Here is a 24,314-nt window from a genome sequence, read left to right on the forward strand (position 1 = left end):
CAAAAAGCCAGAAATAGAACAATGTGGCTCAAGTGGTAGAGCACTAGCCTTGAGCTAAAAAGCTCAGGTAGAGTGCCCAGGCCCTGAGTTCAAGCTCTAGGACCGGCATCATCAAAACAAAGGTAATGGGTGTGAACAAAGGGGCATTTTTTCTATTTACAAACTATAAACTTCTAGTGTGCATTACTTCCTGAATTGAAAAAATAAGCTATCAAAAGTATCTGCTATATCACAATAGAAAAAAAGTATGTTTAATGCACAAGAAACTACAATCTGATTAAAAAGATAAAACCATAGGAGAAATGGCAAAGAACATGAACAGACAATTCATAAAAGAAGTAGAAATGAGGGGCTGGGAATATGGCCTAGTGGCAAGAGTGCTTGCCTCATATACATGAGGCCCTGGGTTCGATTCCTCAGCACCACATATACAGAAAATGGCCAGAAGTGGCGCTGTGGCTCAAGTGGCAGAGTGCTAGCCTTGAGCAAAAAAGAAGCCAGGGACAGTGCTCAGGCCCTGAGTTCACAGCCTAGGACTGGCCAAAAAAAAAAAAGAAATAGAAATGATCAAGACAGTTGTAGAAAAAATATCCAACCTCATTAATGATTCAAAAAAGTTGACCAAAATAATGTATTTTTGCTAATCAAATTGGAAAAAAAATACAACCTTTCAAGTAAATGAAGCATTTATACTGATTTATAAAGCATTTATACTGTTAAGCGTATACTGGAAATAACTCTCTTAAAAATACTTCACTATGGAATGAAGTATTATAATCATTCATGTTCCCTTTAACCAAAATTATTCTCAGAAATTCATCCTAAACAATCAATTTTCAAACTAATGTATCTAATGTATCATGCTATTCTTAACACAATATAATCCTATTATAGAGCCACTAAGTAAAAATATTTACAGAAAGCAAAGAAAGGGGCTGGGAATATGGCGTAGTGGCAAGAGTGCTTGCCTTGTATACATAAAGCCCTAGGTTCAATTCCTCAGCACCACATATATAGAAAAGGCCAGAAGTGGCGCTGTGGCTCAAGTTGGCAGAGTGCTGGCCTTGAGCAAAAAGAAGCCAAGGACAGTGCTCAGGCCCTGAGTTCAAGCCCCAGGACTGGCAAAAAAAAAATTTTTTTTTCTTATAATTTTCCAAGTAGGTGAGCAAAAGGACCATAAAATACATACTAAATTCAAATTACATCAAAAACAAAAACCATGCACAGGGTAGAAAAAAAAGACTATAAGCAAATAAAACCTGTCACTAAGCTGTATAACAGTGGATTTTCCTTTATCTTTTTGCAGTTTCCTATGTTTAACATGATTTCTTCTCTATAACACACACAACACACACACATACTCACTTATACCTGTCCCCCCCAAATTAAATTTAGTTTTTAATCTAATTTAAGCTTCTCAACTAACGGTACTTATCATTAAAGTCCAGAGAAAAATGTAATTACAAAAAAGCATTTGTAGGTTCTAAAATGCTCTATGAATGGATGATTTAAACTGTACTTCCATTTACTATTTTCATAGACTCAGAACTATAGAAATCAATCAAGTCTTCTCAACATACCATTCATATAACTAAGAACACACAATTATACAAATAGTTACACTGATAAGCAAATATGATAAAAAAAAGTTTGTGAAGATGCTCTGAAAGTGACAATGCTGTATAATGCAAACACTAATAATAAAAAAAAATTCAACATAGGAAAAAAAGCAATCATTTTATTATTCACTTTAGTTCCTACTTCATGCAAAGGAGCTGAGATAGTTATTACTAGTATTTCTGAATAGAAGGACTAATTTTTCTATTGATGCCTAGGTTCAATTCCTGACAAATTCAACATATACCAGATTAGCACATTAAAATGAACTTATAAAATATGTTCTAACAGCTCTTACCAATGCCAGAAAATATTGAACGGTCACTCCAATTCCTTCCCCAGTCTTTTCCATTTGCATTAGTATCACCAGTATCTTGAGTCCAAGCAGATGGCTCTGTTTTCCTCTTGCCTACAGAAGCCGGTGGAACAGAATTCCACTTCTCCTCACCTGCACTGATGTGTGAGGAGAGTTTCACAGGCTTCTCATTCCAACCTCCTCCATCGACAGTAAGGTTTTCATTCAATCCTGAAGAAGCTTAAAGAAAAGAATATGAAGATGAAAAAACAAGAAATGTGACTTGCTAAAAATGGGTTATTTTTAAATCTCTGTGGTGCCTTGGCTTACATTTACCACTCTCGTTCCTTTTACCACTCTTGCTCCTGTCTTTCAAACAACTTGAGCTTTAAAAAAATGAACTTGATAGTATGGTTACCTCAAGTCCCTTTTAAACATTAAGAGGAGGTCTGGGGTTGGGGATATTTGGCCTAGCGGCAAGAGTGCTTGCATTGTATACATGAAGCCCTGGGTTCAACTCCCCAGCACTGCATATACAGAAAATGGCCAGAAGTGGCGCTGTGGCTCAAGTGGCAGAGTGCTAGCCTTGAGCAAAAAAGAAGCCAGGGACAGTGCTCAGGCCCTGAGTTCAAGGCCCAGGACTGGCAAAAAAAAAAACACCAAAAAACCAGAAAAACAAAAAGGTCTGAATCACATACACACACACCCTCTTAACAGAATGGCTCATATGAAAAGTGACAAAGTGAATAAGAAAATATGAAGACTTATACTTAGTTATATGTTCTTTCCTTAATAAAGCAGTGATTCTAAAACCTGGATGCACATTAAGAAAGCCTATAAAAACTACACTATACAGCCTTAACCCATACCAATTTGAAATCTGAGATGGGGCCCCAGGCCTCATAGGTTTATGTCTGTATATATACTAATATACAAATTACACACAAGTGATGTGGATAAGTATGTGCGTTGTTTTGTGTCTGTGTAGGAGTGTAAGCTTCCTAGATAACTGCAATATGTAATCAGGATTAAGAACCAGGGCTACATAGGAAGCTGACAGTGTTAAAGACAAACCTAAAATAAGGTGCTTTCCTCATTTCTAAATTTGTTTCCTACAACACTTGCATTTATATGTCAGGTATACTACTCTACTTACAATTATTGTCATAAATGAGGAAACAAAATATACCTTGGGCTGGGAATGTGACTTAGTGGTAGAATGCTTACCTAGCATGCATGAAGCCCTGCATTCAATTTCTCAGTACCACATAAACAGAAAAGGCCAGAAGTGGTGTTGTGGCTCACCTAGTAGAGCACTAGCCTGGAGCTGAAGGGCTCAGAGATAGCACCCAGGTCTAGAGTTCAGGCCCCACAACCAGCATAAATAAATAAATAAATAAATGTGTGAAACACCATAAAACCTTATAGTCCACTTATTGTTAAATATTATCACTGTCAGGGCTGGGAATATGGCCTAGGGATAAAGTGCTCGCCTAGTATACATGAAGTCCTGGGTTCGATTTCTCAGCACCACATATATAGAAAAAGCTGGAAGTGGCGCTGTGGCTCAAGTGGTAGAGTGCTAGCCTTGAGCAAAAAGAAGCCAGGGACAGTGCTCAGGCACAGAGTTCAAGCCCCAGGACTGGCAAAACAAAAACAAAAAAACAAATATTTAACACTGTCAAATAGTTTTAAATAGGAGGTGGGTTAATGATAGAGTGCTTGCTTAGCATGCATGAAGCCCTGGGTTCGATTCCTCAAGCACCATATAAACAGAAAAAAGCTGGAAATGGGGCTGTGGTTCATGTGGTAGAGTACTAGTCTTGAGAAAAAAGAAGCAAGGGACAGTGCTCAGGCTCTGAGTTCAAGCCCCAGGACTGGCCAAAAAAAAAAAAAGTTTTAAATAACTATTTAAACACTTTAAAAAGTTTTAAATTGTAAGAACTAATGCCTTTTCCTGTATATGAAGGTTAGGTCCTTTATATGCTCAGAGTATACTCATGTGAAACAAAGACCCTTCCCTATTGGTTTAAGTGTTTTAGCCAAGAATAAAAATTATATATAAATTACTAAACGCGTAAGTGTGTGTAATGCACATATCAGAAACTATTAGAAGTGGGAGTGATATTTTTCTTTTTATGTTCCATAGATTATGTAATTATTTTAGTAACTAAAAATAATTTTAAGCCTTTTTCTTTCCTTCCACATTATTCATGTGTGTAAGTTTCCATTTGATAGGCCTTCAATTTAAGTTACATGTAATTTCTCTCACCCTGAATTGTAGGATCTCCTTTTCCAGACTTAAAGTTGCTAACTTGAACATTTAGATGAGATTCACCTGGTTGAAATAGAAATAAAATTTGTTTAATATGAAGTAGGCTATTATGCACTTAAAACCAGTAGTAACATACACATTTATATTTACTTATTACTTATAAAAAGCTACTTAAGTGTCAAATTATGACACTGGAAAAGTTAATTTTATAACACATTTCACATGTCTACAAGGAATTGAGTTCCCTATAGTTACCATACTAACTACCCAAGTATAAATAAATAACATTTGGCTATTCTGCAATGGTTATTAAGGATTCTTTAAAGTAGAAACAGTAGAACTAACTGGGCTCTGAAATTGGATTCAACTTTGTCACCTCTCAATACCAGCTACCTTTCCAACAATCCTGGAAGCAAACATATCAACTCAAGAACTTTTGCCAGTATTTGGGATCAGAACTTAGGAAATATGGCAAGAGGTGAGAATACATGTTTTAGCACAAAAATAGAACAATTCTGAAACTTCAAAGCATAATGATCACAATGTATTAAAAAAAAAACTAGCATGAAACAGGATACAGGAATGTTTGAACAAGGAAGGCATGCACATGACAGTGAAAAGAAGGATCACTAAAGCACATTTAATATGTGATAATGAAAACAGGTAAGCAGACCTCATTGCTGTACCATGGCAATAAATTCCAGTAAGTTATCAAGCAAAAATGTAACAAGGCAAAGAAAGTGATCTGCAAATAAGAGATGACACCATTAACAAAAAGATAAAGCTAATCCTTTGAAGTGAATTGTAACAGAATTACAATTGCAGGCTGGTATATTCAGGGGAAAATGATGGTGACATGATGCTACCAAGATGCGACCAATACCGGACAGCTTGGGTATCTGAATTCTTGGAAGAATTTAATCATGTTGGAAGTTCTGGTCTTCCTTTTTTTAAATACCTACAACAACTGAGGTGGTAGGAAATCCAGACAGAACCTGCACTAACCAGACATGCTTCTTTAATATTGGAATGAAAGTGTTCAACATGCAGAATGGTAAAAAATAATTCCACTTAATAAATGTCTATCCACTGTAAGAAATGGAAATGCAAGAGAGTCAGGGCAAAGCAATGCACATGAGGAAAAGAAGCAACATCATTTTCTCATGTAATCTTATCTTCCTCAATGAAGGAAGGTAAATTTTAATTTAAAAAGTCATTCATTTGGAAGAATGTAACAACACTGTTGGTATTAGGTAAACCAATATGGTTCACAATACTTTCACAAAGAAGGGTATATCAGCACTATGGTTTTAGCAGTTCAAAATCAATCTGGACATAATGATATTTTGTACATCTGATTTAAAGGAATTTTATTTGATGTACCACTCTTATCTTCCACTAATATACCTTTATTCTTCTTGGAACCAACAGGAAATGATGCAGTTGTAAGTTGCTCGGTGGTAACCATGATGGTATTTTCTATCCCAGAGATAGTTGAATCCAATGAGCCAGAATCAGTCAGCACCTTATCACGTTTACGCTGTTGCCGTTTCTCTCTGTGACTAATTTTAGTTTCCCAGGCTCCTGATATAGCCCGAGAAGAAAAAAATTATTCAGTAAGGGGGGGAAAAAAAAAGCTGTAGTTTTGAGGGGAAAAAAATGGGTGGGACACACATGATATAATAAATTTAGATACTAAGCATACAATTATATTAAACTACCCTAAGAAATTATTCTAATCTCACTGTGTTTTTGCAATGTTATTAGTCAAATAATTTAAAATTCTAATTTGTCATGAATTGTTTAGAAAAAGTGAAGTCATCTTACATTATCTTTTTATTTTGCTGGGTAGAAGAGGCAGGAAGAGTATTATATATTACTGATAAATGGTCTTATTAGGTTATAATAATAAATGGCTTATTTAAGAATTTTGCAAAGCTGGGTACAGACAGCTCATGTCTCTAATACTAGCTACTCAGGAAGTTGAGATCTGAGGATCATGGTTCAAAGCTAGCTCGGGCAAGAAAGTCCCTAAGACTCTTATCTCCAATTAGCCACCAGAAAGCAGGAAGTGGAGCTGTGGTTCAAAGTATGAGCAAAAACAGCTCAAAGACAGAGCATAGGCCCTGAGTTCAAGCCGCACAACTAACCTGGGTGGGGGGTGAAGGGAAGCATGATGCACACAGTCTTTCAGGGACAATATATGTATTATGGGCAATGGGAAAAAATTTAAATCATACTTTCAGGAAACAAAAGTAAAACGAGGAGCTGGGAATATGGCGTAGTGGCAAGAGTGCTTGCCTCATATACATGAAGCCCTGGGTTCGATTCCCCAGCACCACATATATAGAAAACGGCCAGAAGTGGTGCTGTGGCTCAAGTGGCAGAGTGCTAGCCTTGAGCAAAAAGCCAGGGACAGTGCTCAGGCCCTGAGTCCAAGGCCCAGGACTGCCCCCCCACTCCCCGCAAAAGTAAAATGAGTATTTTTTCAAATGCTCAACATTTTGAGGTCAACCTAAATTTCATTAAGAAAAGCATGACTGGGTTCCTAATTTAGATAATTTAAATGATAAAACTATTTCTCAAAATGTCACAGAACTGGATATGAAACTCTATGGTCATTAAAAAGAAGAGCTGGGAGAGCAGCCCAAAATGGCCAACTTCGAGGATCAGGTGTCAGATGAGGAGAAGGTACGCATAGCTGCTAAATTCATCACCCATGCACCCCCAGGAGAGTTTAATGAAGTATTCAATGATGTTCGGCTACTACTTAATAATGACAATCTCCTCAGGGAAGGGGCAGCACATGCATCTGCCTAGTATAACATGGATCAATTCACACCTGTGAAGATAGAAGGATATGAAGATCAGGTCCTAATAACAGAGCACGGTGACCTGGGTAATAGCAGATTTTTAGATCCAAGGAACAAAATTTCCTTTAAGTTTGATCACTTACAGAAAGAAGCAAGTGACCCCCAGCCAGAGGAAGTAGATGGAGGTTTGAAGTCTTGGAGAGAATCCTGTGACAGTGCTTTAAGAGCCTACGTGAAAGATCATTATTCCAACGGCTTCTGTACTGTTTATGCTAAAACTATAGATGGGCAACAGACTATAATCGCATGTATTGAAAGCCTAAAAACTTCTGGAATGGTTGTTGGAGATCAGAGTGGAAGTTCACAATCACACCACCTACAGCCCAGGTAGTTGGAGTGCTAAAGATTCAGGTTCACTATTATGAAGATGGCAATGTTCAGTTGGTAAGTCATAAAGATGTACAAGATTCAGTAACTGTTTCTAACGAAGTCCAAACTGCCAAGGACTTTATTAAAATCATAGAGAGTGCAGAAAATGAGTATCGGACAGCAATTAGTGAAAACTATCAAACAATGTCAGATACCACATTCAAAGCCTTGCGCCGGCAGCTTCCAGTTACCCGCACCAAAATCGACTGGAACAAGATACTCAGCTACAAGATTGGTAAAGAAATGCAGAATGCTTAAAAGCTGACTATAGGATTCTTCAGTGTATGAAAGGAAAAGGATTCAACATGGTCATGTGATAAATAAGTGATTTATAAACAAGAGTGATATTTTGCTAGGGCTTTCAAAATTAACTAGCCTCATGGAATACTGTTGAACCTATAGCATTGTCTTGATTTTTTTTTGTGTGTGTGTTCTCTACCTTGTAGTTCTATGTTATCACTATATCTATTTGTATAAATCTTTTTTTTTCCTCCCTGCTACATTTAATGGAGAGATCTATCCTGGAGTCACTTTACCATTTAGAAAAATTTCCTAGCCATGAATTCCAGTTATTGATTTAAACAGAAAATATCGTCAGTAGGGTTTTTTTTATTATTATTATTGTTGTTGTTTTTAACCCCTATTCTTCAAAGCACTTCTGGTACCAGTAGTTTTTAACGGATCCACCAACAGCTAAAGAGGCTATGCTACAAACTAGCTAATTGGAAGACACATTCATCTTTCTCCCTCTGACTGCTTTGATCATCATCTATAGCATCTCACAAACGTAGTTTGCAGAAGTTTAGATTGGGGCTTTTCAGGTCTATTGGGGGGAGGGGGCGCAGAGGAAACGTTTAGAAATTCCACAATACTCAACTTATCTGAGGGATCTTGTTTTTAAATCCAAAGACTTAAATCACATTCCCTGCACCTGAATGTTTTCTTTCTTTCTTTTTTCATTCTTGCATTGTCTTCTCATTAAGTACCATTGTAGTTCAAAACATCTACATTTTTAGGAAAGTTCTACCCATTTATATTTCTGTTTTCCTCTTCAAGAAGTGCTGACATATTGTGGATGTGACAGAGTATGAAACTTGAAAAATGCAGATGTTGAAGGAATAGTAGGTATCTTGTGCTTTAAGATTTTGTGGCAGGATTGTAATATAAGCAAATGAAACAGACAGCTATGTAAACTACAGAAACTAAAAATGAACCAAAGTGAAAAGGATAACTTCCAGGCAGTATCTTTCTATTGTAACCTGTTATTTAAGGGAATACTAGTATTTTCTTCTAAATAGGTGTAAAACTTGTTCCAAATTACTCTTCTTTGATCCAACCTGCCAAGAACTCATGTAACTGTGATATAAGCAACCCTTCCCAGGTATATTGGCAGGTACATTTATGATCTCAGAATATGCAGGTAACATAGATATGATATGACAACTGGTAATGGTGGATTCATTTACATTGTTTACACTTCTATGACCAGGTCTTAAGGGATGGTCAGTTTTTTAAAAACCAAGTAGTGTCTTCCTACCTGTCTTCAAATAATTGTCAAAACAGAAGGGTGTTGTGCTTCAGCTTTGTTTTGCTCTGTTATACAGTCAAGCAACGGTTTGTTCCTAAGTGAAAGCTATGTAAGCATTTTATTTCAAATAAAATATATTTGTATTAAAAAAAAAGAAGAGCTGGAAACAAGATCAGTCAAACAAATGCAGCTACAATATAGCGCATCTTAGTATTTTTTAAAAAATTACAACTTTTCTAGTTTTTTCCCTAGTTCAAATACCTTCATCAACTTCCTTTCCATCATGGCGTGAACTGTTTTGCACTGCTTTAGCATCTGCTTTTGTTTTCTTCTTATTTTTCTTTGACTGAAAGTAAAATAGAATGTTACTTATTATGTTTTTGAAAAGTAGGAGTTAGTAAAATACACAATAAAATGCATGATGCTGACAACAAAAAGATTTCAGTAAGTTTGATTTTAAAAACTAATAAGGGACAAGGGGCTGGGGATATAGCCTAGTGGCAAGAGCACTTGCCTTGTATACATGAAGCCCTGGGTTCGATTCCCCAGCACCACATATACAGAAAATGGCCAGAAGTGGCGCTGTGACTCAAGTGGCAGAGTGCTAGCCTTGAGCAAAAAGAAGCCAGGGACAGTGCTCAGGCCCTGAGTCCAAGGCCCAGGACTGGCAAAAACAAAAACAAAAACAAAACTAATAAGGGACAAAAATATAAGGTTATTGAGTGTGAATTATCTACTAAGTATTTAAAACTTATTTTCTGATTAAAAACCTTAGGAAGGTATTACTTTCATTTTGAAATTAAGAAAATGGACACAGGGATATTATTTACATATGGTATATTGAGTCACATTAAATTAGTAAGTTAAGTTGTAATTACAAATTAAGTCCATCTGGATCCAAAACCTATGCTCTCACACATGCCTACTCTATAGTACATATTAAGTGTCATCACACAGTGTTTTCAAGAGCAGTAAAATTAAAACCCACTGCCAGTGTTCAGAAGGAAAATTAGGTATGGATTACTGATTTTTGACACATTGTTGATAAACTATGCATAACAAATTAAATGAATCAACTGAAGCAAGTTTTAGGTTGTCAGCTTCAAAGCAATGTGAAAAATCCCTAAGATTTGAATATATTTAACAAGTCAATAAAGATAAAATACCTACACAAAGCAAGGTATGAATAATATGGAATAGGTTTTTAACTCCTTTTCCATTCAAAATCTTGCAAAAAAAAACCCCTCCATAAAACAGGTAAGTTCTTCCAGATGAGAATTAATATTCATAAACATATACACATGGCCTCTCTCTCTTATTTAGCTACTTATTGTGATTGGTTATTCATGTTATTGTATATTATTGTAATTAAGTTTACAGCAAAGAAACATATTGTATTTAACTATAAGCCTTTTCTATGGGTAATCAGTTAAGACAGTGTGAGTAAGCAATAAATAACAGCTCAGTGCTTTTTTAAGTAAACAACTTATAAATGTCGTTAGGCCCTCTTTATCTGTATGTTCCCCATGTGTGGATTCAATCAATTTCAGAAAATATTTGAGGGGAAAAAAAAAACACATCGGTACTGAACATATATAGACTTCTGTCATTATTTTCTAAATAAACAGTATGAAAACGGTTTACATAGCATTTGCATTATACTAAAATCTAGACATTATTTAAAACATGTGAGGATGTCTGTAGGTTATATACAATTATGAGATTACAAAGGGACTTAAAGAACCCATAGATTTTTTTCTTTCTTTTTTGTTGGTCATAGGTCCTGAACTCAGGACCTGGGTGCTGTTCCTGAGCTCTTCTGCTCAAGGTTAGCATTTTGATACTTTGAGCCACAGTGCCACTTCTGGTTTTCTCATGGAGATAAAGAGTTTCACAGATTTTGCTGCTCAGGCTGGCTTTAAATAGGGAACCGCAGATCCTTCTGAGTAGTTACACAGGCATGAGCCACAAGTGCCTGGCTTGACCTGTAGATTTTGGTATCAAGAACCAGTACTCTACACATACCAAAGGACAACTGCACTCTCAAGTGGCATGAGCTCTTAAAAGTGATTAAAAACTGTCCCCACAAGGGATTCAGAATAGGAGTATATAAAAATTATTTCTTAAAAGTTGTTTTCCTGGGCTGGGAATGTGGCTTAGCGGTAGAATGCTTGCCTAGCACGCATGAAGCTGTGGGTTTGATTCCTCAGCACCGTATACACAGAAAAAGCCAGAAGTGGTGCTGTGGCTCAAGTGGTAGAGTGCTAGCCTTGAGCTGAACAGCTCAGGGACAGCACCCAGGACCAGAGTTCAAGCCCCACGACCAACAAAAGAAAAGAAAAATGTGGGCGGGACATAATAAGGAGGGACATAGCATAGGGAACTTGGTTCTTTGTGCTCATGGTAAAATTAGCAAAAACTTTTTATATGGATCTCCCTCCTTATTTAAACACAAAGTCCTCTAAACATTTATTACCATATCAAGTATAATTCTGTCAAACAGAATATTGTATAATATCTCTATTTCAAGGATTGTATAATTAGGCAATGTTTCTTTCTTTCTTTAAACATTTTTATTGGGTTTAAGCTATAACTTATATTTCACAGTATACATTTTAACTTTCACAGCGATGAAAATTATCATTCTACTCTACATAGCTTATGAAGTCTATGAACTTTATCAATAAAATCATTTTCTCTATTTTGGATGATATGTACAAGTAATGTAATCCTTTTGTTTAGCAACATCTGTTCCCTTTTTTATTCATTCCTTCCTTCCCATTCCCATCCATGAGTTGCTTAGCTCCCTTTCATTGGTGTCCAATGTAGCTATGGTCCCCTCTGCCGAATTACTGTAACATTTCTTTATGAAAGTAGAAATATATTTCAAAAGCCATTTTTTATTTCAACTTTTTTGGACCAACTAATCAGATCTAATTAAATCATCTTATGATGATGGATGACAGATTCTTGGTAGGAATAGTGACCCTCCTCATTATACTTGTATTATTATTATTGGCTACTTGAAGCTTCTTTGCAGTCCATTTATTAAAAGTTATTTTAGACAAGCACAGGTGACTCCTACCTCTGATCCTAGTTACTCAGGAGGCTGATATCTGAGGATCACAGTTTAAAGCTAGCTCAGGCAAGAAAGACAAGATTCTTTTTAAATTGTAAAGGTGAAGTATAGAGGTGTTACAGTTACATAAATAAGGTAATAAGCGTATTTCTGTTACCCCCTCCACCCACCAACTCTCCTCCCTCCAAAGTTGTAAAGATCACTTACAATATAGTGTCGAGTGAGTATCACTGTTGCATTGGTTCACCCTTTGTTCTGCTGTTGCTGTAATTCTCCATCCTTTCCGCAAATCAGATAAACTTACATACAAGACAAAGACTCTTAACTTGAATTAACCACCCAAAAGTTGGCAACGAAGCTATGGCTCAAGTGGGAGCACTAGACTTAAGCAAAAGCGCCAGGGGCAGCATCCAAGCCTGGCTTCAAGCCCCAGGACTGGCAGACACATAAACAAAAACAACAAACCAATAAGACCCCCAACTGCATATGATTAAACCAAATCACAAAATTCTTCTACTTTTAGGCTTTGGAGCCCCTATCTATAAAAAAGGACTGTTAATATCTGCCTTGAAGAGTTCTGATTATAAATAATAGAGGGCAAGAAAAACATACACTTTGAAGTCATGGGTAGGAGTTAGAACTAACTCTACCTTCTAGTTTAGGTAACTTAAGTGTTAAGTTTCTCACTTATAAAACAGGTATAATGCCAACTCCTTGCATCTGTTTTGAGGAGAAATGATTGTATATACCCCTTTTTTTGGCCAGTCCTGGGGCTTGAACTCAGGACCTGGGCACTGTCCCTGAACTACTTTTGCTCAAGGATAGCACTCTACCACCTGAGCCACAGCACCACTTCTGGCTTTTTCCATTTATGTGGTAATGAGGAATCAAACCTAGGGTTTCATGCATGCTAGGCAAGCACTCTATCACTAAGGCATCTTTCTAGCTTCCTATAAACCACATTTTAGTAATGTCTTTAAAGTTATGGAAGTTCAGCTACTAAGTGCCAATAAATTGTCTCTACTATATAAATATTCATACATATACATATCTTACATTGCAGGGTGCCTAATATACTGTACATTTATAACAAATGTCAACTATTCTATTTCCTATCATGAAGAAATTTGAGCTAGGCCCAGGTGGCTCACACCTGTAATCCTGGCTACTCAGGAGGCTGAGATCTGAGAATGGTTGTTCAAAGCTAGATTGGGCAGCAAAGTCTGTAAGACTCTAATCTCCAATAATACTCAGAAAAAGCCCAAAGTGGCACCATGGCTCCAAAGTGATAGAGCACTAGCCTTGAGGGAAAAAGGTCAGGGACATTGCCCAGGCCCTGAGTTCAAGCCCCACAGCTGACAAAAAAACCAAACCAAAACTCAGAAGTGGCACTGTGGCTCAAGTGGTAGAGTGCAAGCCTTGGTCAGACAAGTTCAGTACAGTGTCCAGGCTCTAAGTTCTAGCTCCAGAACTGGCACCAAAAGGAAAAAAAAAATCCAACAAAACAATGACTATTAACTTTAAACAGATTAGTAATAGTTCTTTTTTTTTTTTTTTTTTTTGCCAGTCCTGGGGCTTGAACTCAGGGCCTGAGCACTGTCCCTGGCTTCTTTTTGCTCAAGGCTAGCACTCTGCCACTTGAGCCACAGTGCCACTGCTGGCTTTTTCTATATATATGCTGAGGAACTGAACCCAGGGCTTCATGTATATGAGGTGAGCACTTTACCACTAGGCCATATTCCCACCCCAGTAATAGTTCATTATACTATCAAAATTTTCGGGATCATTTAAGAAGGGAAGCAGGACTGAGTTTATAAGAGTCTATAACCAGGAAATAACAGGTGGAAAATCTGTATTAATTATTTCAACTATCTACTCTATAATCTCACAATCTTTTAGTTATATGCTTATTTGTTAAAGGAAGTCATTTATGATTTACTTTTCTGTCAGAGTCAGACATAAATTTTGTTCTTTCCTACAACTATCCTTTGTTTCAAGCCATTCTACCTTCAGCTGCCTTAAATCTAGACCAATTTCACCAGGTTAGAAGGAAGAACTGCTCATTCTTTAAAGATGTTCTGAAACTGCAAGTTGTAAGAAACTTCAGCATTACAGCTATGGGAATGGCTCAAATAATATAGGTATATAATAATATAGGTGGTTGGCCTAGCAAGCATAGGCTCTGAGTTCAAACCCCAATACTGTAAAACAACAAGAACAAGAAAAACTGTAACATAAGACCTCACCTCAACAAACCAGCCATGTATGGTGGTATGCGCCTGTAATTCCACGTGGGAGGCCTAGTAGAACTGCAGTCTGATGCTGCCCTCCCACCATCCCTCCCCGCCAAAAAACAAACAAAAACAGTGAGACTTTCCTGAAACCAAAGCAAAAAGGGCTGAGGACATAGCTCAAGTGGTAGAGTGCTTGTGTACAAAGTGCAAGTCATGAATTTAAACTCTAGGGTAGGGGAGGTGGGGGAGGAAACTAGCAACCATTTCATACTGTTAAGGGAAATAAAAGAGGCTGAGGGGGAGGAGCTATGATCAAAGTATATTGTATTTATGTATGAAATGCCATATTGAAATCTATTGACATAAATCAAGTTTCTTGTTTATTTTGCCTACTTCCAAACAAGATTAAAACAAGTATGAGTCAGTTATATCAGCTTGAAAATTAATGAAATCCCAAGAGTGTACCATTGGGGCCGGGAATATGGCCTAGTGGCAAGAGTGCTTGACTCGTATACATGAAGCCCTGGGTTTGATTGCCCAGCACCACATATATAGAAAAGGGCCAGAAGTGGTGCTGTGATTCAAGTGGCAGAGTGTTAGCCTTGAGCAAAAAGAAGCCAAGGACAATGCTCAGGCCCTGAGTCTACGCCCCAGGACTGGCAACAAAAAACAAAACAAATAAACCAAGAATGTACCATTAATGGGGTATAAAACTGTCTTATTTGGAAAGTTCACATCCAAAACAAAGAATACACAAATCTTTTAGTAATCACCTAAGCACAGAATTTTTTTTTATAAAAAGAAAATCTAGCAACTAGATGATTAAGACTTTAATTGTAATGGGAATCTGTTTTTTAGACAATTAGATTTTCACTGTAACAGAAATCCATTTTGACAATACCACTGGATAATTTTGCTAAGCATTTTTTTATATCACAGGCACATCATCAACAAAGGTAACATTATTCCATTTTTACTAAGTGGTAAAGTGTGTGGGGGCATTTATCTGTCTATAGCTGGCATCTTACTCATACAAAAGATATCTAAACATAAATTAATTATTTTTGGCAAAATGAATATCTGCTAATACCACAGAAATGTTTAAGATTAATGATGTATCACCAAAGAAAGGCTTTAAAAAAGGAAACCTTAAACTTTTACCAACCACCTATCTTCAGAGTATTCCTTAAATGGAAGATACACATGTAATGTTGTGAAACAGAAAATATTTTACTAAAAACCTCTTATATAATGTTACATGCTTTCAAACTTACCTTTTCATTTTTCTTATCTGTCTCTGGTGGCTGCTTTACTGCTACACTTCGAGGAGTTCTAACAGTAGTTTCCTCTTCTGCTACTTCAACAGTCCGACCATTTGGCTGCATAAGTAGAAAGAAAACATCACATAACCAAACTGGCTTGGCAGGTAAAACCAAAGATTTATAATCAGGAAGCAATGTATATTACAATCAGTTTTTACTCTGAGTCCCAAATTAACAAGGTTGTTTTGGTATGGCAATATTATTTAGGATTCGTTGGACTATTGTCCTTAATAACAAGATTTTGTGATACAAAGAATTTTTAAACAGAATTCTGTACCATAGATTTTCTGTTCTCACCCAGGTCTCTCTACCAAATGCAACAAAACAGAGGCAATTAAAAGGAGATTTAATCTGGCCCAGATTCACCAGACATGAATTTTGAGTAATTGCTCTCTTAAGAGTTGGTGTGGTGTTATGACTGATGTTTCTGGTCTTTCCTTGTCATTGCACCACTGGTGGCCACTTATAGGTGGCTCAAATGTCTCATGTTGCTGTATTAGGATTGCTGCAGTTTATATTTATAAACTGGTTTGGTGTATCACAGCAAGCAACAAATGGTATAGACATGTCTCTGTACCCCTTCAGTGGGCTCAAAGTGGTAGAGTCCCAGTACTACTTCTGATTTTCTAGTGGTTAACTGGAGAGAAGACTCTCATGGACTTTCCTACCCAGGCTGGCTTTGAACCTCAATCCTCGGATATCAGCCTCCCAAGTGGCTAGGATTACAGTTGTAAGCCACGGTTGGCCAAGTTTTCTCATTCTTGATGTGGTTTTCTATCTTCTGTACTGTTTTGCCACTTTAATATTGCCTCTTTAATCTGTCATTCTGTATTTGTGCACATCCATCTTGGGGGAAGGGTAGGGAGCATGGAAACAGTCACGAAATCTCATAAAGGCAGACAGAATTAGAGCTGGATCTACATCAACAATGTAAAATCTACCTTGCAGTATCACAAACTTATCTATACTCTTGTGTAGTACTTCCTTTTCTCTAATAGAGGATCTGACTGTTGCTTAGGCTGTCCTAAATTTATTGGACTCAAGTAATCCTCTTGCTTCAACCACTTTCTCAAGAATAGACTACAGAGGCACATGACACCTGTTATATGCTTTTACTTAGTACACAACTATCCTCTGTAGGTACATTTACCTTTTCAGACTTCCTGTGGTAAGCCTAAGTTTTACAACAGTAAATGAACAATCTTGCAGTTCCTATTGCACAGTCTCTGAGCTTTTCAACTGGTAGCTCAGAACTGTTTTATCTGCAAATTTTCATTTAACTAGTACTTTTAAAAAACTCTATCATGGTCACTTTATACCATCTCCACATTACTCATGCAATCATCTTATTTACTAAATGCTAAAAACTGAAAAAATGAGCAATCAAAAATGGTCTTATATCAGAGCCAGGTGCTGGTGGCTTACATCAGTAATCCAAGCTACTCAGGAGGCTAAGATCTGAGGATCATGGTTCAAAGCCAGCCCAGGCAGGAAAGTCTGAGAGACTCTTTATCTCCAATTGTGCAGCAGAGAACTGAAAGTGGTGCTGTGGCTCAAAGTGGTAGTGCTCGACTTGAGCTGAAGAGCTCAGGGACAGTGTCCAGGGCCAGAGTTGAAGCCCCCACGACCAAAAAAAAAAAAAAAAAGTATCAGAAAATTCAATGCCATGTTGATATAGCCTCCCAAACAAGGCCTTGAGTCCTTAATTAGTGATCAACAGCATTATTAGTAGAGGCTTGGGAACACTCTATTTTTATTTCCTAGACTTTGAAAGGATCAGCAAGCCAAAGGTACTGGAATGTTCCCACCTGTGACAGTTTTAGCTCCTTCTTTGTGACATCAATCTACTCAATGTCTGTCACTGCAGGTGTGTTGCCTATTGCAGATCTCAATTTTCCATTTAACCCATGGGATTTATGCATCTCTCATCACTAATGGGATTTCAGAAATAATTAACAACTGTTCACATACATCTGATGCCACTAAACAATAAGCCTCCTATCCCAAGAGTTAAGTCAATAGAATTCATGAGTAGTAGAAACAAAGGATGTACTACAGTGGCTGTCCTATCAAACAGCAACACAAATCTATCCTTCCCTTACACTAGCTGGTCCAGAATGTCCTGTTTTGGAGGCTGGGAATATGGCCTAGTGGCAAGAGTGCTTGCCTTGTATACACGAAGCCCTGGGTTCAATCCCTCAGCACCACATACACAGAAAAGGCCAGAAGTGGCGCTGTGGCTCAAGTGGCAGAGTGTTAGCTTTGAGCAAAAAGAAGCCAGGGACAGTGCTCAGGCCCTGAGTCCAAGCCCCAGGAATGGCAAAAAAAAAAAAAAAAAAAAGGAAGAAAAAGCAGAATGTTTTGTTTTGAAAATGAGTAATACATACACGCATATACATACACATTTGTATAGTGTGTGTGCTGGTCTGTAGGGCTTGGACTCTAGACCTGGGTGCTGTCTCACAGTTTTCCCTCAAGGCTAGCACTCTACTATGGAAGCCATAGCTTCATATCTGTTTTTAGTAGTTTATTGCAGATAAGAGTTTCATGGAGTTTCCTGCCCAGGCTGGCTTTGACCCAAGATCCTTAGTCTCAGCCTCCTAAGTAGCTAGGATTACAGGTGTGAGCCACCAGTGACCAGCACTTGAGAAGTGTTTAAAGTAGAAAATCACTAAACAGCATATTATACAGATTGAAGGCAGCACTTCAAGTCCAACTATCTGTCCCCATGACTGTCAATATGGGCTTCATATGAAATTGTTTTCTCTGATTGTGGATCTTTCTATACAGTGGTTCTACAGATTAGCATTTTATTGCAACCTAGCTCTAAATTCTGAGGTCTTCCTTTTTAGAACCAATCAAAATTAATTTCATATATATAATATACAGTCTGTATGTTAAGGCAGAACAAAGATGTCTTTCAAATTTTGTGTCAATCAATCAGTATAGAAGAATGATATAATCATTTCATGTATATGGATAAACTCCTGTTAGACACTGTTATGTTTACCTTTTTGTTATGACTTCCCAAGTCCTGCTCAAATCCTTAAAAAAAAATATAAACAACTGTTTCAATGTATGTGTGGCAGCAAGGATGTCAGTAAACTAGAATGAACTGACAATCAGAACAGAAGGTATGTGTGTGGGGGCGGGGAGGAGATAGAGCAGGAGAGTTGGAGCTCATTTCATGACTGCTGATACCAAGGAAATGAAACTGTTCAATGTTATTCAATCTTTGACTTAGACTATGGGAACAAGGATCCATAAAAGGAATTAACCTTCAAGGAGTTTAAAAGTTCAGAATAACCAGATATGCTTTAGACTTCTACTACTTCATTTGAGCAGCCTTTACTAGTTAACTATTTTAAAGTTACAAAAGACTGTAGTCTGTAGTATCCAAGGTAAACATTTATAAAAAGCTTATACATTTGAAGCCAGAGCTGGGTGCTGGTAGCTCATACCTGTAACCCTAGCTACTCAAGATGCTGAAATCTAAGCCAGCCCAGCCTAGACTAATTCAGAAGACTTCTTATCTCAAGAAGCAAATAGCCAGAACTGGAGGCGTGGCTGTAGTGGAAGAGCACCAGCCATGAGCAGAACATATTGAGGGAGAACCTAACATTCAAGCCCCAGTACTAGCACAAAAATAAACAGGCATCATTGGGTGCCAATGGCTTTTATCTTTAATACTACCTACTAAGGAGGCTGAGATTTGAGAATCACAGTATGAAGCCAGCCCAGGCAGGAAAGTCTGAGAGATTCTTATCTCCAATTAACCATCAAAAAACCTGAAGCAGAACTGTGGTACAAGTGGTAGGACACTACTAGCCTTGAGCAAAAAAGCTCAGGGGCAGTGCCCAGGCCCTGAGTTTAAACCCTAGGACAGGCACACGTGCATTCACATGTGTATACATGCACACACATACACAAATTTAAAAATTAAAACCAAAATCTGCTACTGTAACTAAAAACAATTTTCCTCGATTTCACTCAATTCCATCATTTGTAAACATGAGAAAACTGTGAACTTGTCTTACAGAGTTCTTGTTAGAACGTATGGAATGAGCTAGGAGCCAGTGGCTCATGCCTGCAATCCTAGCTTCTAAGAAGGCTGAGATCTGAGGATCTTGGTTTGAAGCCAGCCCAGGTAGGAAAGCCTATGAAACTCTGATCTCCGATTAATCACTAGGAAACCAGAAATAGCGCTGGGCTCAAAGTGGTAGAGCACTAGCCTTGAGCAAAAGGGAGCTCATGGACAGTGCCCAACCCCAGAGTTCAAGTCCTAAAACCGGCAAAAATAAAAAGAATACTGAATAAGTATATGAAAGCATACTGCTCAAGAAGTTTCTTCTCGGGCTGGGGATATAGCCTAGTGGCAAGAGTGCCTGCCTCGGATACACGAGGCCCTAGGTTCGATTCCCCAGCACCACATATACAGAAAACGTCCAGAAGCGGCGCTGTGGCTCAAGTGGCAGAGTGCTAGCCTTGAGCGGGAAGAAGCCAGGGACAGTGCTCAGGCCCTGAGTCCAAGGCCCAGGACTGGCCAAAAAAAAAAAAAAGAAGTTTCTTCTCTTCTAGCAGCAAAGCTCCACTAACCAAAATGTACGCATTAAAGTAATTTTATACTAGAAATAGCAAGAACTAAGTCCTGGCAGGCATTAGTCCTGGACCCAATGCTCAGACACAAACTCTTTTTGGAAGTTAATAGATTACAAGTGGTAAGCAAATACATTCTCTCTCAGGGGCTAAATAAAAAGTGTAGGACATTGTTCCACCTCTTTCCCCCCTGGGTTTGTTAAACCTCTATTATGAAAATCCACTTAATTAGATGAACTATTTTTAAGTTACTTTTCAGCAATTTGGGGTTGGAAGAAAAGGTCTCACTCAAGGTAAGCCTAGAGCCATTTAGAATCCAACAGGGTAAAAGAAATATCCAAGTACCCCCAAAGTTGTTAGTGCCAACTAGGCAGGTATGTGGGGCCTGCCTACCTTCTTGAGGCATGTTCCTGTACATTGGTACAGGAGACACCTAGGACTAGCCATCAAGCCCTGGCTGCTTGGGAAGAAGCTTAACAGTGTTAGTAAAGCAGTCAGCAGGGTCCTGCACCTCCCACTTACTTACTGGGTGGCCTCCCTAAGAGGAAGAGCAGGTGGCAAGTTCTCTTATGGCCTCATGCATAGAAGATGAACTCCAGGATTTGCCAACCCTGGACTCCAAGTTCCATTGGTGCTGTCTGAGGAGCACTGGAACCGGAAAGCCACATTGCCAAACCGTTCTTCTTTTATCCCTTCCTGCCTAAAGTAACTGAGCTCACTGAAATCCAGGACAGTGCTAGCAGTGTAGGTGTTCTGTTCTACATGGACTGAGTGCTCAAACCGGACTGGAAAGGTCTTGCTGGCACTGTCTGATACAGACTTGGTCAGATTCTGAGCCAGGAACAATCCAGTTACTTGAGTTCTACATGCTGTACTCAGCATTCCTGGTGCTAGACCCGCAAGGTCCAGCCCAGCAATAAATACGGCATTGCTCTACCTTTCTTTTTTTGCCAGTCCTGGGGCCTGAGCACTGTCCCTGGCTTCTTTTTGCTCAAGGCCAGCACTCTACTACTGGAGCCACAGCACCCTTTCTGGCTTTTTCTATAAATGTGGTGCTGAGGAATCGAACCCAGGGCTTCATGTATGTGAGGCAAGCAATTTACCACTATGCTATATTACTAGGCCCTGCTCTACCTTTCTTTTTTTTTTTTTTGGCCAGTCCTGGGCCTTGGACTCAGGGCCTGAGCACTGTCCCTGGCTTCTTCCCCCTCAAGGCTAGCACTCTGCCACTTGAGCCACAGCGCCCCTTCTGGCCGTTTTCTGTATATGTGGTGCTGGGGAATCAAACCTAGGGCCTCGTGTATCCGAGGCTAAGATCTGAGGACCATGATTCAAAGCCAATCTGGGCAGAAAAGTCCATGAGACTCTTATCTCTAACACACACACAGAAAAAGTTGGAAGTTAGGACTGGGAATGTGGCTTAGTGGTAGAGTGCTTGCCTAGCATGCATGAAGTCCTCAGTTTGATTCCTCAGCACCACATAAACAGAAAAGGCCAAAGGGGTGCTATGGCTCAAATGGTAAAGTACTGAGCCAAAAAAAAAAAAAAAAAAAAAAGAAGTCAGGGACAGTGCTCAGTCCCTGAGTTCAAGCCCCAGGTTTGGCAAAAAAAGAAAAAGATGGAAGCAGAGTTGTGGCTCAAGAGGCAGAACACCAATCTTAAGGAAACAAAACAAAACAAAAAAAAACCCTTAGGAACAGTGCCCAGGTCCTAAATTCAAGCTCCACAACTGGAGCTTGAATAAACAAAAAAATAAACTAAATTTAAAAAATCTTGCTTATAATTTTACTATATTCTAAGAAAATTACATAGTAGTTTCTCATTCAATACTCAGTAAGCAAACTCAGTAGAGTAATATGTAGAATAGTACTCTTCCTCTATGAAAAGGGTTCTGAAGCCAAGTTGACAGACCAGAACTGGAATTCCAAATGTGTTAGACAAGTTATTATTTAATTAGACTTCGAATTTGCTTAGCTGAAACTTGTATGTTAGACTACAAGATAGCCTAAAAATAATAATTTCTAAATATCTGACTAGTGCCAGACTTCTGCTAACGCATGTATTTCTTCACTAATGAGCAAAACCTTACCTTAGTCAATTTCTTTGAGTTTTGAAGAGTTCTGATACAAACTTCAGATGGAATAATTTGCCCGTTTGTTTGAAAGCACAAACTGTTTTTCACTGATAAATGTTGTATAGATTACCAACTACATTAAATTATAGCTTCATAGTAATTTACCTATTTTAAAATCCTAGTTTTAAACTCCTCCTAACAGACAACAATCTTAACAAATCTGACCTACAATTCAAACATTGCTATGCAACTCAAATATTGCTATGTACCACAAGGTATTTCATTTACATCTTCGTGCTTTCTAAACAACTTAGCAAAAGTTCAACTCTATTCAAGGATATCAAATGACACTAACTTCATCAAGAAAGCACAGGGCTCCTATTATGGAACAGGGAGTTGATAATACCTGTCACATGGCTAAAATTCTCCTAAAGATGATATGAGAGAAACACATTGTTTTTTTAGTTTTTTTTTGTCAGTTGTGGGGCTTGAACTCAGGGCCTAGACACTGTCCCTGAGGGCTCAAGGCTAGTGCTTTAGCACTTTGACACATTGGTTTTTATATCTGACAGGTACTGAGGAGTATGAGTGATAAAGCTGACACATATTTGTGCACATTTTTCTTGGATCCTAATGTATGCCTTCTCAAAGTCCAAAATTGTTTCAAAACTACTAGTAGAATTGGACAGAAAACAAAGTAAACTAAAAACTAGCCAAACAATACCAATTCTTCACTTATTAAATGTTTTGATCTTGCTTAAATAATCATTTAAAAATACTTTTAAGTGGCGCTGTGACTCAAGTGGCAGAGTGCTAGCCTTGAGCAAAAAGAAGCCAGGACAGTGCTCAAGCCCTGAGTCCAAGGCCCAGGACTGGCAAAAAAAAAAAAAAAAAAATGTTCTAAGCATTTATTTGTTCTTGATATCCAATATGAGAATATTAATGGCCTTTTATGTACACTAGGACTATGGCAAAATAAAATGAAAAGATTTTTAAAAAGTCCTATCATACAACAGAACCAATATTCTGAAGCTTTTTTAAGTACCTTGATACGTTTGAGCAGAAACTTCTGACTCTAAAAGTAAAATTTAAAAGCCATGAAATACGTTAAAATGAAATAAGTTGTAAAGTTTTGACTTGATCTGACTGTAAGTCCATCAAAACCAAAGAGAAATGCTGGATAGAATAGGGAAGTCTCAGACTAGAATAGAAATGAGAAAAAAAAATCTACTTTTAGAACTCTTTGGAGGCTGGGAATGTGGCTTAGTGGTAGAGTGCTTGCCTTGAGCAAAAGAAGCTCAGGGACAGTGCCTAAGATTGGCAAAAAAAGAAAGAAAGAAATAGCCAACAGTATATAAGCACTTAACATCCCTAACATCATTAGGGAAATGCAAGTAAAAGCCACAATGAGATCTCATGTAGTTAAGATACCCAGACCGAATAATTATTACAAAAAGATTTTTTTTAAAATGCTGGTGAAAAAAAAAATGCCGGTGAGGCTATGGACAAAGAAGCTACGGAGACAAGTTGAAATTAGACCTACCATATGCTCTACTAATCCTTTACTGGGCATATATATCCTAAGAAAATGAAATCAAAGTGATTCCTTTGATACATGTTCCAAAACATGGAATCAATCAACTGAGATGTCCATTGATGAGCAAGTGGATACAACATTTCAGCATATATACAGAGTGGAATATTACCCGCTATACAAAAAAAAAAAAATGAAATGACAACACCAATAGAACTGGAGAATATTATGTTAATAAATTAAATAAACCAGCCACAAAAAAGCAGATAAACTCTGCATGTTCTCATTCATTTGTAAAATGTGAATGAGCTGACAAAATAGAAGCAGAAAACAAAACAGAGTTCATTAGAGACTAGCAAGGGCAGGGTGAAGGGGGTGGATAAGAGGGTAGATAATAGGCACAAAAATAGAGTTGGGATGAAAACAGTTCTGATATTCTATAGCACTAAAGGTATTAAGTCTATAAACATTAACTACACAGTTCAAAGTAACAAGAGGAAATGAGGTTAAAGGTTCTC

At 37.9% G+C, this 24,314-nt stretch overlaps 1 protein-coding gene and 1 pseudogene across 7 annotated transcripts in view; one reads left to right on the plus strand and one right to left on the minus strand.

The window, feature by feature from the left end:
- Mtdh (metadherin) overlaps window positions 1-24,314 on the minus strand; it is a 62,307-nt gene that overhangs the window by 28,458 nt on the left and 9,535 nt on the right. For 4 of the 7 annotated variants that reach the window (XM_048359293.1, XM_048359291.1, XM_048359295.1 and 1 more), the window contains exons 2-6: window positions 15,545-15,649; window positions 9,219-9,303; window positions 5,595-5,771; window positions 4,185-4,250; window positions 1,916-2,152 (exon numbers count right to left, since the gene is read on the minus strand). In XM_048359293.1, the coding sequence (XP_048215250.1) occupies window positions 1,916-2,152; window positions 4,185-4,250; window positions 5,595-5,771; window positions 9,219-9,303; window positions 15,545-15,649 (670 nt within the window). The remainder of the gene's footprint in view (window positions 1-1,915; window positions 2,153-4,184; window positions 4,251-5,594; window positions 5,772-9,218; window positions 9,304-15,544; window positions 15,650-24,314) is intronic. The other 3 variants (XM_048359294.1, XM_048359298.1, XM_048359296.1) reach the window with 1 other exon arrangement.
- On the plus strand, window positions 6,840-7,728 carry LOC125361064 (annotated as a pseudogene).

This window comes from Perognathus longimembris, chromosome 12, assembly GCF_023159225.1.
Source record: "Perognathus longimembris pacificus isolate PPM17 chromosome 12, ASM2315922v1, whole genome shotgun sequence".
NCBI lineage: Eukaryota > Metazoa > Chordata > Mammalia > Rodentia > Heteromyidae > Perognathus > Perognathus longimembris.